This window comes from Haliotis rufescens, unplaced genomic scaffold (assembly GCF_023055435.1).
Source record: "Haliotis rufescens isolate VD_foot unplaced genomic scaffold, xgHalRufe1.0.p SCAF_2, whole genome shotgun sequence".
Lineage (NCBI taxonomy): Eukaryota > Metazoa > Mollusca > Gastropoda > Lepetellida > Haliotidae > Haliotis > Haliotis rufescens.
The window spans coordinates 56,630,131-56,648,065 of record NW_025963890.1 but is presented as its reverse complement, the minus strand read 5'-3'; the positions used below and the strand labels follow the sequence as shown (position 1 = coordinate 56,648,065).

Here is a 17,935-nt window from a genome sequence, read left to right as displayed (position 1 = left end):
CTGAATTAATAACACATCAGCACCCCATGACGATCCCGAGCTCCGTTTCTGGACATCAACAATGTGTGAGTGCTTTACGGCCAGACGAAACAAATGGTATGTGCATGCGCCGCACGGACATTCATCTAATCACGTGGGATGTTGTACGAGACGGCACTCTAGTAGCCTCAATATCATATTCAAGGCCGAAGGCTGTCGTCTGCTCAGTGTGTGCGGTGGCTGTAAACGATCGGACTCGCGTCTGGAATTACCTGGAGTATATTTCGCGCTGTAGGTAAGATCAACACATTATTTGAAAGATCTTTACTTTAATTGTCACTGATTTATCGCGATTGGAAGAATGTCTTTGCTAGGAGAAAATATATTGCTAAATTCTGTCGCGACACATATGAAACGGATACCAATTATCTGACGGTGTACAAGGGCGATTTTCCCATGATCTGATTGTCTTGCATAACACGACTTATTTGCGTTCTAACAACATGTCAATCTCTCCATCGTATTACAGGATTGGATACATTATTGTATTGCAACGTGATTGTTTTGCTACTATACTACTCACCATTTGAATGGGATCATCGGACATGTCATTCTATTTAAACATACACTTGACATGGGCGGATACAGCTTTTTTGAAGGGGGGGGGGGGGGGGGGGGGGGGGTGCACAATTAAGATCTATTTATTGTCTTTAGTGGTAATGTTTTCGAAATAAAAGGGGGGGGGGGGGGGCGCACCCCCCTCTGTATCCGCCCATGCTTGACATGTTATGAGAATCATGTTTGTGTATCATGGAGAGATACAAAATATTCCTATCCCTAAATACATATGTGTTTTATGAAACCAAAGCCAAGCGAACCAAATCTGGCCAGCTCTGTTCCACATGAAATCAGCAGCAGTGTCAAGGTTTGAGAGGAGAGAAATGTATTATTATGAAAGATTTCATAGACTATATGCTATTCTAGAAATATAACGCCATTGCGTATTACCTTTTCCCTGTGCCTCTGGAGCGGCTGAATAAATTCATATTACTTCTTAGATAAACATATGCAGTTCAATCGAATCAACCTGGGACTCGAGAGTGGAACGGGTTATAGCTACAGGTCACACGGGGGTCAGTTTGGGAGGTCAGCTAAAGGCCACTCATGTGGACAGCCCGGCCGTTCTCCTTGACTGGTCATCGCTTGTGTATGCTGTAGGTAAGGCCAGGTTTACACAGTGCCGATTATAGCTCCCGTTTGAGATCAGACAGCTCAACGACACGAAAAGTGAAAAAATCGGATTACTTTCCTCAATGATCCTACCATTGTCTGATTTGGTTGGTTGGTTGGTTGGTTTGTTGTTTAACGCCGCACTCAGCGATATTCCACCTATATGGCGACGGCCTGTAAATAATCGAGTCTGAACCAGACAATCCAGTGATTAATATCATGAGCATCGACCCTGAACGCAGTCGTATACGTTCGTAACAGAGTCCTACGGGTCGGGAAAGGTCCAAAGAGGTCGGCTAAGCACTCCCGACAGTATGATGCGTCCCGTTACATTCGGGAAACACAGCCGATTTTGTCTAGTCGGATTACAATCGTGACTATGCCGTGACAGATTCTGCTGTATCGGATCAAAATCGTAACAATGTCCTGTGTTGTCGGGACGGTGTCCTGTGGATCGGGACGCTGTCGTGATGAACGAGCATGAATTGTTCATTGCCGCTTCTTGTCGATTGAGTCCAGATTGCGTTCAGATCTTGCCGAATGCGAACCGTCTATGTCGGTTCACTGTCTGATATCTGTCTGATCGCTTCGGGAGAATCGGGACGCTGTCGGGACAGATTCGGTCGTTTTTTTACCATGCGGAAGATACAAATCGGTTCAGATTCGGATTGAGAACGGGAGAATCGGGGCGAATTCGGCTGGAAACGGCTGAATCGGGACACTTCCTGAAAAATATCTGATTGTTTGTGAATTTCCTGCCACGAATCACAGGTTCTTGATCAGACTTTTGACACATTTTAATTGGGAATGGTCCTATCAAGGACGGCAGTAAAAATCCTTAATGTGTGACTTAGCCCTTACGCGAGGTTTATTCAGCTCAACCATAACGTTGCGACCTCTTGTGTCAAATAAATCATATGCGGATATTGTAATTGTTTGTGTACGCGTATGAACTGATAAAGGAATTGATGATTATGCTCCAATAGACCAACATCTAGTCTCTGAAATGAACATATTTTATAGAAAAAGACATGAACTCTGGAATGTCTGCTGACAGTTTCTTCATATGAACAAGATAGTTACATTTCCTTAACAATCCTCTGTTTCGCGGATTGGGTAAAATATACGCAAATCGAAGTGTTATTATTCATTGTGTTAATACTAACTTGCGATTTTACTGTTGAGAAACATTACCGATTATATTTTACCAATTAGTACTGTTTTATTATCCCTTTACCGTGTCATTCATGGACAAAATGTTCATTTTCAATCAAAGTGTCATTTGAGAAAAACATTTACTTCAAACTAAATTTAATTTAAATCGCCAAAGAATTGGTGTTCAACGTAAGCAACTGTTTTAGAGATGAGTGCTGTTGGATATAACCCAATTTCCACGGTATTATACGGGTACAAACAATACCTCGTATGACGTGTGAGGGCAAGGGCGGCCCAGTCGCCTAAGCCGCCGAAATTCGCTATGCAGAATTACGTTCCTTGAACGCCGCCTCCGTGGTCTTGTAGTAGAGCGTCCTCCCGGAGAGCGGAAGGTCCGGGGTTCGATCCCCGGCCGCGTCATACCAAAAGACGTTAAAAGATGGTACTTGTTGTTACCCTGTCTGGCGCTCGACATTAAGGGGCTAAAACAAGGACTGGTCGGCTCGGAGTCAGTATACTGTGTCTGAGTGGGGTATTCATGTTAAACTGCGGCATGGTATCTCAGTGAGCTAGCACTATAAATCGGCATCAGTCCTGACTAATACAAGCAGCCACAGACACACACGTGCATGCGCGTCGCTATATAAGTGCAATAATCTTGGACGCGACGTTAAACCCAAATTCACCTCACCACCACGTTCCATGAACACACCAGAAACCTATGATTGTGGGTTGGAATCACTGATCGCCCCGATTATGTTTCTAGGTCTGTCAGCACCTTACCAGTGCTCGTGGGTTTCACCAAAGTGGTAAACATATGAGACCTGCATCGCTTCGGGGGTTTCTTTCACTGACGCCGTGATATTACTGGAATTCTGTTCAGAGCGGCTTTAAACCCAACTCACTCACTTACTCGGTTGACGTTCTGTATGTTTATCTGTAGTAATCCCCGACTTGTGTAATTTCCCGTTGTAAGGATGTAGTTTTTGTGATGACAGGTTCTTGTTCTGCTACTGCGAGACTTTCGCGACGTTATCTTGGGTTTCGCAGGATTTCTCGACTCAGAGCCAGTAGACACAGGTGTCTTTGTAAGAAGCATAACAATGGCCAAAAAGTATTTACTAAATCTATGTTTTGTTAGTATATTTTTGTGCGACCTTGTCAAGGTCGTTCTCGAGATTCAAGGGTAAATCTCAACCCAAGCACGTGTAATGTTACACATAGCTTCCGCTACTGTACACTGATGGCGTTCTGTACCAGTTGAGAATGTTAATAAGTATAGGTTAGACCACCTTGACCCCGAGGCTGGTAGCAGTGTTTAACTGACTATTGCAACGATTAAACACCGGATCCGAATGGTGTAATCTATTTCAGCAAAAGAACTCTCAAACCTCAAATGTTTAAACAACATTGTTTTGATAACCATATTTAAAAAAGACTCAACAACTGTATGTTTAACTGTGAGAGTCTACCCTGTGTGATGCACGTGAAATACGTTTCCAGAGCCTTATGTTTAACTGTGAGAGTCTACCCTGTGTGATGCACGTGAAATGTGTTTCCAGAGCCTTATGTTTAACTGTGAGAGTCTACCCTGTGTGATGCACGTGAAATATGTTTCCAGAGCCTTATGTTTAACTGTGAGAGTCTACCCTGTGTGATGCACGTGAAATATGTTTCCAGAGCCTTATGTTTAACTGTGAGAGTCTACCCTGTGTGATGCACGTGAAATACGTTTCCAAAGCCTTTCGCATGTGCATTTCGCTCTCTCGTAATTTTTCCTTCTTAACTCCACATGATTTCTTCCCTATAGCCGTGGCAGAAAACATACATTTGTCAGCCTTCGGTGCGGATTGCGCGGGTTCTAATCCCACTAGCGACACATTTTCGTGTAATTGTTCCATCATAGTGAATAAAAGGTGGAAAGAGAAGTTCCGTCATTGCCTAGTAGTGTTTAACTTACAATTCAGTTAGGTCATGTATGGTCAAACACAAAGGTTGAAAAATAGTTAATATTGTATTTACCCAAAACAATTAGCCATTGAACCTTTGAGGGAATGTCTCAAAACTTTAGGAATTAATTATTGACTTCACTTTTGAACTGGTCCCTAATCAGAATCTTACTGCATGTCGTCGTATTATTGCTGACGGCGCAGTAAAACACGTCACTGTAAGCCACTGCTGTTACAAATAGTAACCCTACGATCTTTGGGCCTCCTTCCCAAAGTAATAATTCTTAGTCCGGGTTTGAAAAACTAGTAGAGGATGCATGGCGATGGAGCCACCAACGATTCTGGCGACAGCATTCATGTGGCACAACAAAAAAATCGCTGTGAGCCGTTTACTTGTCAGATACAAGGACACATAACTTGTTTCATAAATAGCTTCTACCGAAAGTATATCTGTAACACAAAGGGCTCATTCCAGTGCGTGTCTATAAAACAAAGACAAATGTATGCAGCATGATAGGAATTTGGCACTGGTTCTTTTGTCCAAACAAAAAATCTTGTTGCTTCAGGTATCTAAGGACGGAAAAAGCTTCACTAAAAGTATCTAGATTTCGGAGTTTTTCCTTTTTATCATCATTTATTATCGGAGATGTCGCAATGAAATTGTACCACAATGCCGACAATTGCGACATCATCGGTTAACACAATCATATGACATGACGAATCTCTCTGCCACTGAAACTGGTTGGCTCTACCTTCACGTTCAAGACACTGGCTATTGCTGTTTACAAACTGAAAAAGATGAAAGAGTGTTTTTGGATGATGAAAAGAATCTCATCCCATTATTATATGCATAGTTTTAACAATTTATCAACACGAGAGAGATTCTCAAAATATATATTTCATCACAAGGACCAGTGAGTTTCTACCTTGTCTGACATGTTATACTTTGTTAATTTTTTCATGGTTTATGGTTGAAACTAGGTCTGATCTATTCAGTTTTAATGTTTTCAAGGATAGTCAAGAATTACTTTGTTATACTCATAAAGTATTTATTTGAGGTGAACATCATTATCAACCTCGGGGACATTCCGGGTAAGAACATAGGTCCACAGCAAACTGTGACTTGGTTGACTGATGGATCAGGTGGTTAGGCCCTGTGACTTTGTTGATTGATGGATCAGGTGGTCAGGCCCTGTGACTTGGTTGATTGATGGATCGGGTGGTCAGGCCCTGGGACTTGGTTGACTGATGGATCGGGTGGTCAGGCCCTGGGACTTGGTTGACTGATGGATCGGGTGGTCAGGCCCTGTGACTTGGTTGATTGATGGATCGGGTGGTCAGGCCCTGTGACTTGGTTGATTGATGGATCGGGTGGTCAGGCCCTGGGACTTGGTTTATTGATCGATCGGGTGGTAAGGCCCTGTGACTTGGTTGGTTGATGGATCAGGTGGTCGGGCCCTGTGACTTGGTTGACTGATGGATCGGGTGGTCAAGGCCATGTGACTTGGTTGACTGATGGATCGGGTGGTCAAGGCCATGTGACTTGGCTGATTGATGGATCGGGTGGTCAGGCTCTGTGGCTTGGTTGACTGATGGATCGGGTGGTCAGGTTTGGTGACTTGTTCGAAGATCGCTTACTGTGGTATATTGTTGACTGCTATGAAAACCAAATTTTACCAGAAGTAGTGAGTGAAAAGAGTACTTTTCGCTGGTGGTAATACAATATATAATACTCACCTCCAAAAGACACCGAACTAAAGAAACATTTGGAGAAGTAGTGAGTGATTGAGTATGGTTTTACGCCGCTTTTAGCAATATTCCAGCAAAATCACGGCGGGGGACACCAGAAATGGGCTTCACACATTGTACCCATGTCGGGAATAGAACCCGGCGACGAGCGAACGCTTTAACCACTAGGCTACCCGACCACCCTCTTCTAAAAGCAGAGTCGATTGTTCGATTCCGACTATATCATGTGCATGTGTTTACGAATCACGAGTGTTCTCGTCTCGCACCATGACTGTGGAATATAATATTTTATGAAAACATCTGGATTAAAATAATAGCAAGTCTAGCCAGCTGTATTCCACTATGAAATCAGCATTAGGAAAGTTATTTGTTTTATTTTTAGAGGAGAGAAATGTTTTGTGCCATAAAACAAATCTGAACGTTTTATTGAGGCCTGGAAAGTTGTAAGCAATTGTTTTAACGTTAGGCTCATTGCTGTTGGCTGAGTCTTTATCATCTGGTCTTGATATTATCGGCGTGAAGAGCGCAGAGAGGAATTTGCTGTGACACAGCTGAATTATGTCTGGAGTGAGGGGGGATGTGCTGTTTTCTCTATGTCAGTTGATTAGGCTTATATTAGTGAGTGGTCTAAAGTGAATTTTACACCACAGTTAATATTACGCTTTTTCACAGGTATTTTCCCCTTTAAGCTATATGGAATCTGTTTCGGAGGATTATCCAGACTGGTTGTTCTCTTGCATCTGGGCGTTCGGGTAGCCTAGTGGTTAAAACGTTTGCTCGTCACGCCGAAGACCCGGGTTCGATTCCCGACATGGGTACAATGTGTGAAGCCTATTTCTGGTGTCTCCCGCCGTGATATTGTTGGAATATTGCTAAAAGCGGCGTAAAACCATACTCACTCACTCACTCACTCTCTTGCATCTCTTGAGGCTAGTGAAATATTTGGATGGACCTCTTTTTCAGATGTTGTTATAAGCTACAAAAACCACTCGTCCCGGGGGCGGTCGGGTAGCCTAGTGGTTAAAGCGTTCGCTCGTCACGCTGAAGACCCGGGTTCGATTCCCGACATGGGTACAATGTGTGAAGCCCATTCCTGGTGTCCCTCGCCGTGATATTGCTGGAATATTGCTAAAAGCGGCGTAAAACCAAACTCACTCACTCACTCGTCCCGAAATGTGCCGGTTCTCATACTGTACAGTACGTAGAGTCTCTCAAACAAACCTTGAAACAAACATATCCGAAAACTCCCAAATAAGTCTAGATTTCTTCCTTTTCAGGCTGCAAATAGAGATTGTCTGGTGCCTTTCTAATAAATGTTAGTTTATGTCTACCCTAAACCCTGAATAGTATTACGCTTTAACCACTAGGCTACCCGACCGCCCTTGGAGAAATACAGAAGTTAAGAACCACTTGATGACAGAACAGTGTGGCGCCTTAAGGATTCTTGTAGAACAGCAAGTCCATGTTAATATTTTATTTGGTGACACTTTTGGTACAGTGGTCAAAGGTGTTGCAACAGAGTTGTGTTCCTTAGGCTTACCAGGAACTTAATATCGTTGGTTTGAATCCAACATTCGTCCAGATTATGCTTCTAGGCCTGTCACCACCCTATCCTGCCCGTGGAGATCCGGGTTAGAAAAGGTCTAGGTCTTCAGCATCCCATGCTTGTTGTAAAAGACGACTAACGGGATCGGGTGGTCAGGTTCGCTGCCTTCGTTGATGCATGTCATCGTATCCAAATTGCGTAGATCGATGCTCATGATATCAATCACTGGATTGTCTGCTCCATCTTGATTATTTATTTACAGACCGCCGTCATATGGCTGGAATATATCTGAGTGCGGCGTTAAACAACAAACAAAACATACCATTGCTCGTACATCTGAAATAATGTTCAGTGTTTTGAAAATGAGGCTAAAACAGGTACAATATTCGAGTCGCGTGAGGGATTTCTATGAAAGCAAAACACATACTTTGTTGAATCGACCATGCTTATAGAAAAGATTTCGTTCCATTCGGAAATAAAAGACAAAGGGTCTCTTTCACTGGATACAATAATCACTTCTGTAAGTATAAAATGACTTATCAGAATGTGTATACAACGCAGGTCGACGGTTTTGATGTGTAACCCTATTATTAGGTGATAATTCTTTGATGTTATGATTCCAGTAATGACATCCTAAAGTTATATGTGGAGGCCACATTTCGGCCGACAAACTGACATAACTGTAATAGTTAACATAAAACGATGATTTCCATCTCAAACACCAGCTATGTCTGTCTGTCTAATCTCACTGAATTCATTTTCCTTTAATAATTCCAATTGATTTCTAAAGTTGTTTTTCTCTTTGAATTATAAAAATAGTGGGGATCAAAATATGTTGCTTTTCTTGCGATAATTTAAAGTGTGTCCGTTATTTGATCTTTGCACGTCGACTCTCTGGTGTCCGCCGCTGTGACATTGCTGAAAGATTGCTAAAAGCGGCGTAGGACCATACTCACTCACTGAGGCGCCGCGATTCGCTGTGCAGAGTTGCGTCCCTTAGGCACGCCAGAGACCTATGATCGAGGGTTGGAATCCCGGTTCGCCCAATCATGTTTCTGTCTGTCAGCACCGAGCCCCTGCCCTTGGGTTTCACCAATGTGGTAAACGCCTGAGACCTTCATCACTTCCGCCTTAACCCCCACATTAAGCTGACACAACATGATATGACTGGAATATTGTAAAAAGCGGCGTTAAACCTAACTAACGTCACCACCTCAGAAACCACAGGATCAATCAAACTAGTACTTAGCATGCTTGTTTTCTATCACCAGTTACATTTCCTGAATTTCAATGTGACCGCCATTTTGTTTTTTGTAAACAAGTTCAATCATTTTCTTCTAAAAAACCACAAGGTATTTTCCTGCATGATAAACTCGGCTCTCGTGTTTGCCTCCATAATAAGGATGAAGTGTGATTAAATTAACAATAAATAAGGTGCTTTTACTATTTAGGGGTGTCTTTCATTTCCAGGACCCGTGAAGATTCCGGGGTAGAATAGGTCTTCAGCAACCCATGCTTGCCGTAAAAGGTGACTATGCTTGTCGGGATCGGGTGGTCAGGCTCGCTGACTTGGTTGATGCCATTGATCCCAATTGCGTGGATCGATGCTCATGATATCAATCGCTGGATTGTCTGGTCCAGAGGCGATTATTTTCCAGACCGCCGTCATATAACTAGAACATTGCTGAGTGCAGCGTTAAACAACAAACCAACCAACTACCTTTCATTTCCAGAGCAGACCTCGCAATCTGAAACTTTGCACAAAACATTTGAAGAGCCAGTTGTTAGCCACAATCATAGTTTTGCCATTCGGTTTTGGTGTTGTTGACTGGATGATAGGTCGCCGAGTCATTCTTTTGTATAAATCATAACATTTATAAGTTTCACCAAATTGTTCTTAAAATTCTGCTTTCAGGTAGTGTCTACCCATCTGACTTCCCAAAATGACGAAGAAGATTACCGTCCTCGTTTGCGGGGGAGGCAATGGCGCCCACGTGACAGCTGGTCTCGCTGCATCACGTGATGACATTGAAACGAGGGTGCTCACGACGTTTTCTGACGAGGCAGAAAGATGGACGAACATCATGAAGGAGAACGATCTCAGGATTACCGTCGATGAAGGTGACATAAAAAGCGGAGAATCGGTAGATTTTAAGGTTAAACTCAATTGCATCACCAAAGACCCGTCGAAGGCAGTTCCGGGTGCCGATGTCATAATTTTCACTGTTCCAGCGTTTGCCCATCAGAGCTACCTCGAAGCCATTGAGCCCTACATTCAACCTAACACCACCATTGTTGGAATGCCCGGTCAGCCTGGGTTTGAGTTCCAGGTGTTTGATGTGCTTAAGGACAAGGCCAAGCAGTGTGTCGTCATGTCGTTTGAGTCTTTGCCTTGGGCATGTAGGATCGCTGAATTTGGCAAATTTGTTCAGATCCTGATGGTAAAGGTAAATCTTATGGGATGTATAATTCGCGGTCAGAGCAAGCCTTCGTATGATCCAATGGAAGCTGTTCAGAGAGTGATGGGAAAAGCACCTATTCTTACCCAGGCGAATAATTACATTGAACCAATACTCGCCACTAAGTCTATCATCCATCCTCCGATAATGTACGGTAAATGGAAAGACTGGGATGGTAAACCCATTGAAAAGAAGCCCCTATTCTACCAAGGTCTTGACGAAGAGCAAGCTCGTTATCTTGGCGGTATAAGTGACGAGTTGGTGGCGACGGCCAAAGCTATTGCAGCACAGAAACCGGAAGTGGATCTTTCCGGTGTCCTTCACCTTTACGACTGGTACCTTCGCGATCACAAACCATACATCAAAGATACAACCAGTCTCCTAACTGTCTTGCAGACAGACACGGCATATGACGGCCTTGTCCATCCGATGAAGGAAACAGAAGATGGCAAATTTGTTCCCGATTTTCGCTACCGGTACTTGACAGAGGATGTCCCGAACGGCCTGGTGGTGACCAAAGGGCTAGCCCAGATCGCGGGCGTCCCCACACCCTCCCATGATGAGGTGATAGCCTGGTGTCAGAAGCAGCTGGGCAAGGAGATCATTGTTGGTGACGAGCTGAAGGGGAAAGATATAGGTAGTACAAGATGTCCTCAGCGTTATGGCATCAACACTATGGATGCTCTTGTTAATATCATGTGAACAATGACGCTGTCTTTGACGTCAGGAAAACGTAATTGGCATAACAAGTAGGTCGTTCAGGGTTGTTCTGGAGTATTACCGAAAAAAATGAACTGTCACATAACATTATTTAAAAGATAATTAATTATGCTTCATTTTATTGAAATAAAAGACATTATCTCCCCCAAAAAATACATTGGTCCAAGGTGTTTACATTACATAATATTCAAGCTCACAAATCTCCAGAAATCCCAGCCCCCTCCGAATATCAAATGATCGGCCCTTTATGCAGAAAAACCTGAGGAATGTTTTTATGTTATAGGAAAATTGTTGATTTTGATTGGAGTCAACAAAATGGTATGTTCTCCCAGGACGCAGGCAACAGCGTGCTGTTACGTGTGACGTTACCTCAGGGACAAAATTGCCCGTATGAAAGAATCATCAATACACTTGCGATACTCGATAGCAGAATGCCATGCATTGCTTTCGTAGCGCTTAAACCTGAAACCCATGATCAATCTCATTAGAATCAGATCTTAGTTCTCGCTATCGCTAAACAAAGATCTGAGGACATCCTATTACGGGTCACGTCAGAACGATCTTTCATCCGACCAATCAAAGCGTCGCCTATCGGATCGTGAAAGTGCTATCGGAATGTGTTTCCTAATCATGCAACTTTGAAACGTTAACACGGGGTATTCCGAACGACAGTTAAGGCCCTACGAGTGATTCCGTCAAAATTATCGTCTATCTCTCGCTTCCGTGGGCTAAACATTTGAACGGAGGAGGTGTTGCACAGTGCGTGGGAAGCACTGCCATACAATCTCTGCCATATATTAGACATTCTGGAATGTTCGTTTGTTCAGTTTTCAAAATTTTAATCGAGAACTGTGTCAACATATTTTACAAGCGTAGTCTGAAATGGAAGTTGCCAGCCTGAAACGAGTGCCGTAAAGCTCGAGAAAGCTGTTTTCTAATTGGCTGATGTCGACTTCTTGTTAGTCATTTCAGTGGTCGGTCAAAGTTCGCGAAAGGTCGTTCTGACGTGACCCGTAATGGGACGCCTCAGATCTTTGTTCTGTTCAGCGGCAGCGAGAACATCTGATTTTAATTAGATTGAACCCATGATTTAACGGTCATGGTGTTTTGAAATGACACAAAAATCGCCTAACTGAAGGTTGTCGAATCAGCTGCTTACCAATGTACATTCCCTTAGCATCATGGCTCTTGTTACAGTTCGAACTATAGTTTGAAAGAGTATTTACGATCCGTCTATAATATTCCGTGGCATTAGATATTTTTAGCGTAGTTGTCTCGGGGATTCTTGTAGAATCTTATCCAGAATGTTTTTTGTTGTTTTTAACTTTGTTTTACATAAAGGTAGATGTACTGTGTGTGTTGTGATTTAACTACTTTGTTAACTTTCCATTCATTTTATTGTTTATGTATTCAAGATGCAAGATCTTGCCATGCGGAAAGTCCACTCGATAAAGTAAATACAGTAAACTACGGTTATAACGAACTCAAAGGGACTACTAATTTTAGTTCTTTATAACCGTAATTCGTTATAATCATATATACAGCATAACTACTGCAAATAGTCGGAACTAAAAAATCAGTTCGTTATATCCGTCAGTTCGTTATAAGCGTGTTCGTTATAACCGTAGCTTACTGTATATCGTCGAGATCCGCAAACGGTTGTTACTCCACTGCACCATGCTATTTCTGTGTGAAATATGCTTAAGATAGGGCGTATTGTCTGAAAGTAAGCCACACTCTTCCTGATAATATTTGCCAATTCGTAAATATATATAACAAATATATCCTATATATAATATTTGCATATATCTTCAATGGCAATTACCTCATCACAGGGATACATATAATACGTTTCTTGATAATAATCGTGTATAAATATACTATATAATGCTAGGGGGCACGGGTGGCCAAGTCGTCTAAGTTGCGTCCCTTGGGCACACCAGAAACATATTATTGTGGGTTCGAGTCCCGGTTCGCCCCGATTATATTTCTAGGTTTGTCAGCACCATAACGTGCACGGGGTTTCACCGAAGTGGTCAACGTCGGAGACCCTCATCACTTCGGGCTTTCCTCCCACATTAAGCTGACATGCCGCGATATAACTGTAATACTGTTATAAGCGGCGTTAAACCCAACTCGCTCACTCATTATATAATGCTAGTTGATTGTTATAGCTTGGACCGGTGCGCCCAGTACAAGACCGCAGCCATATAGCTGGAATACTGCTGAGTGCGGTGTTAAACAACAACAAGCAAACAGTACAAAATATCTGCTGAGCCCAAGTTTAAGATAGCAGTGGTATGTCTTAATGCAAACTTAACTTACTGATGTGCAAATACTTCCACATAGCAAAGATGTTATCAAATGCTCAAAGCTGTTGTTATGCTAAAACAATAGTATTCCAACATGGCGCTTCTGCCAAAGAATGCTCAATAAAAACCAAACCGACGTGTTTTACGTGCACTTTTACTGTCACAGATCGGGTGTCGCTGTTTATTGTTACGTTTGTATGAAGAACGTGACACCATTCTGTCTTTGTACCGTCTTTATGAATTTTTGAAATTAATAAATTGAGTGTTCTCGCGGTTTTGTGTGCTCTTCATTTCTTTTATAGGCTTTAGGTTTCAGCTTAAAGTTAAGGAACACCCGATTATTTCATATTACTAAAGTTGATATGTCATGCCATGACATATTAATTATTCTACCTTGACTTTGAAGAATGCTTGATTCTGATTGGTTGAAGAGAAGTATCCTCCCTTCTGATGCCAAGTGGTAAACGTCTGAGACCTGCACCACTTCGGGCTTCCCGGTGATGTGGATACTGTAACAAAGCGGCGTTAATCCCAATTCACACACTCCCCCTACTGATACGACCCGTGAAGATCCGGGGTAGAATAGGTCTTCAGGAACCCATGCTTGCCTATATATAAAGACCCGTGAAGGTTCCGGGGTAGAATAGGTCTTCAGCAAAACATGCTTGCCGTAAAAGGCGACTAACGGGATCGGGTGGTCAGGCTCGCTGACTTGGTTGATACATGTCATCGGTCCCAATTGCGTGGATCGATGCTCATGATATTAATCACTGGATTGTCTGGTCCAGACTAGATTATTTACAGACCGCCGTCATATAGCTGGAATATTGCTGAGTGCGGCGTTAAAGAACAAACCAACCAACCAACCAACTTTATATAAAGCATGTTGTTTTTTTTCTATCAGATTCAAGAAGATGTAATTTCTGTATATGCACGTGACATCATATTATGAGTAGGTATCAATTGTACTTTATGGCCATAATACTGAATAAACCTGTCTGTCAAGCTTGCCGTAAAAGGCGACTAACGGGATCGGGTGGTCAGGCTCGCTGACTTGGTTGAAGCATGTCATCGATCCCAATTGCGTGAATCACTGGATTGTCTGGTCCAGACTCAATTATTCACAGACCGGCGTCATATAGCTGGAATGTTGCTGAGTGCGGCGTAAAACAACAAACCAACAACCAACATACTAATACCGCTTTTAAATTAAGCCTTTTCACACCCAAAACGTGCGTATGAACACATCGATCTATTGAGTCTACGCATCGATATCAGAACAACTGCTAATCGAACTTGATGAAATCTAATTACATAACACGCAACAATCACGTGAAATACACTCTGTGTCACGGCCACTTAATCATCGGTCACAAAAGTTTGCCTCTCTCGTCGTCCGCAGTTTTAACATCAATGATCGCAATACTTTCAGGGTGTCTTCTGCATGCAATGTTTGTGCAGTAGGCTCCTTTTCACCAGGACATCGTCAGGATAATGTTGAACACAACTACAGATCGAGATTGCCCTCTGGGTTCATGCAATTTGTAAATAGCACTGTTGCCGTTAACAACTATTTTGGCAGCCACGGACGTAGGTATAGTTCTGCCAGGTTGAATTTCAGGCTGGAGAGATAGTAATTCGTGATATGTATTATTGTTTGGAAACTATTTCAAACCAATTGCTACATAAGTACGAATTAACTAAAATTCAGTTATTCAATAATGTTTTTATTTTAGAAATAAATTCGTCCAGCATCTTTTTCACTACAACCTGTCACCCCTACAGTTGGAAGATGTTATGATGATTTCCACGAAATGACTTCAGTCAAACTCCAAATACACTAAGCTGCGATGAAGTTATAAATATAATCTTTCGAAAGTTACTGAGTTTTGAACTGTATAACTTGAACTAGTCAAGACTGAGTATTTTAATCTTCAACTTTTGTAATGTTTGAAATATTAATAACCATCTGTGACACATTTTCGTAATGTTCTAAGAAAGCGGACCTTTGTACCATGTGTAATGTATTAAGCGTTCCAAGACAGAACCGTTTTCAAAACTCTCTTGCCGTCAAGAGAATGGAGATAAGCCTACTGTGTTTTGAAATTGACTGTAGTTCCACTGTCGGAAGCCAATTAGATACCCGAAATCCCCACGTCAGACTTGTAGTTAGTCAGTGGGAAAGACCAGTCGTGCCCAAGAAAGGCTGTGAATATTTTGAATCATCCGATGTCCTTCCACATCGAACAAGGTGCTGGTGGTTCACATTTAGACGGTGTGTAGAGTTGTGTCCCTTGGGTACACCAGAAAAGTGATTGTGGGTTTGACATTCCGGTTCGCCCCGATTATGTTTCTAGGTTTCTCAGCACCAAACCCGTTTCATGGGTTTCTCCAAAGTGGTAAGCGTCTGAGACCTGCATCACTTCGGGCTTTCCTCCCACAGGAATCTGATACGCCCGTATATGACTGGAATACTGTTCAAAGCGCGTTAAACCCATCTCACACGCGCACTCACTTTTAGAATCCTACCTTCTGTAGCTGTGGATAGGTCCTCATTCACGGCTAGAAACCTGTGACGTCATCTATATTTTTCAGAGGAATCTGATAATCGTATAATGACCTCTATTGTTCTTTGGCCTGTTAGAGGGAGGTACATACGTATGGGTTAGACCACGAGAACCAAGTGTCTAATCGTTGAAATGGCTGATTAAACCACAATTAGACACTGGGGTCCGAGTGGTCTAGCGTACTTAAACCATGTCCAACATTTATGGCACCTAAAATGCTTAATATTTGAAAGATAGTCAAGAACAGCTCAACTGTGAGAACACTATATGAGTCAGTCCTCCGTGAAGCATGTGAAACGTGTGCCCCGAGCCTTTCGCACGTGCACCTCGCATTTTGCCGATGTGGGTTATGAAATGCATGTCCCGGGGCCAGTATACCATTCCTTTTGGACCAACCCAAGCACATTTATCAATCAACTAAATATTACGTGCCCATGTTGATGGCCTATTATGAGCAAATATAGCCCTGATCAAGATAATAGTATTTTCTTTTCTATCTGTTCGTTGCGTTGAACGAAAAGCTACCAAATTATAAGTACTGTACAAATACTAGAATACATAGAGTAACATACTGTATAAAAATTGCATAAAACACATTTCGGAGCTCATAAAGGGATAAGCAATTGGTACTGATGTAAGTAAATATTTAGTTGTTAATTTCATACCCTTTCTCCCATGAGAAAGGAGACTACATTCGTTCGCCTTCAGTGCAGACTTAGCGGGTTCGAATCCCGCTGGCGACAAACGTTTTTCATGAAATTATAATAAACCTTATGACCTATAATAACCTTAATAGATAGTCATATGCCCGACGGCATGTCATTGAATGTGTACAACGTAGACATAAATAGAGCTTAATAATACTGAAAATATAGCAATACATGAACAACTGAATTAAACAGGTGTTATGTGCGCTCACGGGTTTTGCGTGTACAGTATAGTTGCCTCGCTTAATAACTACATTGTTTAAACATTAATTACACCAAAGGTAGTTTGAATCATTTGAATGGAATACACACAGTAATCATTTAAAGATACATTCATTTACATACATTTCAATTGCAAACATTCAATAAAATATACAGTTTACAACAGATGCACAGGAATTACTTTGCTTCCACCAGCCCGATTATGTGTAATTTTAATATGCTGATCCAATGTCTAAAAACGTTATCATATTATATTTTATACTATTTTAATATACACTATATTGTAAGATTGTTTTTAGTGCTACATGATGTTACCTAACTATAATAATAACTTTACTGGTTACCTTAATCATTAATGCCAAATTTAAAATGTTGATTATATTCAAAGCAACTAAGAATATAGAATGCAATAGAAAACAGGAAAAATAGGAATATAGTTTAAGAACATACAATATATATGAAGTGAACATATCTTACCTTAAAACAACCAAGAGAAGCATCTGTTAGTGGTCAGTCTTTATTCCGTGTATCTCATCAGTGAGGTACCCACTTACTTACTTACTTTTATTGGAGATTTAACGTGCGCTTTCCGACTGCAAGCGTATGTCGCACACGGGCCCGGCCAGGTCATTTAATGTGTTTCCAAAAAGAGGAAAAGTGAGTTTGTGCAACCCAGGAGGGGGTCTTTAGGGGTTATTATATAGTAATTTTGAAATTTTGATATTTGGAAAGAATGCCAAGAGTGGGTGGGGGACGAACAAAGGGAGCTGTGTGTGTTGGGTGGTTGTTAGATAAGGTAGTTTTGGTTTTGATATTTTATTTGGGGTTTAAATGCGACTAATTAGTCCTGTTTTAATTAGGTATATGCCTAAGGCTTTGAATTTTTCTAATTTATTTTGTGGATTTAGGATTGATTCTAGTGTAAGTCCGGTTTTAAGATTTAGGGTGGTCTGTAGTGTTGTTCGGTGTGTTTGGTAGTGCGTGCAGTGAATGAGTACGTGTTCTGGTGTTTCTTGTTGTTTGCAATGTGGACAGTTTCCTGTTGTGTGTAGATTAGCTATTTTACGGTGATTATTTAGTTTGGTGTGGCCTGTTTGTAGTTTAGTAATTATTCTGTCGATTTTTTTGGATGGGTGTAGTATTTTTGATTTATTTAGGTGGTTTTTTTAGTACTTTCCTGATTTGGCTATTTAAGTTTTGGTATATATTTTGCCATTTTTTGTTGATTTTTTGTTTAGTGACACTTTTGATTTCTGATTTTGAGCTGGGTAAGTTTAAGCTTATTTCTGGGAGTTTAAGGGATAATTTTGCTGCTTTATCTGCCTTTTCATTTCCAAAGA

The 17,935-nt window shown here is 41.7% G+C and overlaps 1 protein-coding gene across 3 annotated transcripts in view; it reads left to right on the top strand.

The window, feature by feature from the left end:
• The window catches only part of LOC124141222 (opine dehydrogenase), a 31,294-nt gene extending 20,469 nt beyond the window's left edge, over window positions 1-10,825 (top strand). Inside the window, exons 1-2 of one of the 3 annotated variants that reach the window (XM_046509163.2) lie at window positions 161-274; window positions 9,524-10,825. In XM_046509163.2, coding sequence (XP_046365119.1) covers window positions 9,552-10,769 — 1,218 coding nt within the window. In that variant the 5' untranslated portion in view covers window positions 161-274; window positions 9,524-9,551 and the 3' untranslated portion in view covers window positions 10,770-10,825. Of the gene's footprint in view, window positions 1-160; window positions 275-9,523 lie in introns of those variants that run through there. The other 2 variants (XM_046509172.2, XM_048400213.1) reach the window with 2 other exon arrangements.
• The last annotated feature ends 7,110 nt before the right edge of the window (window positions 10,826-17,935 follow it).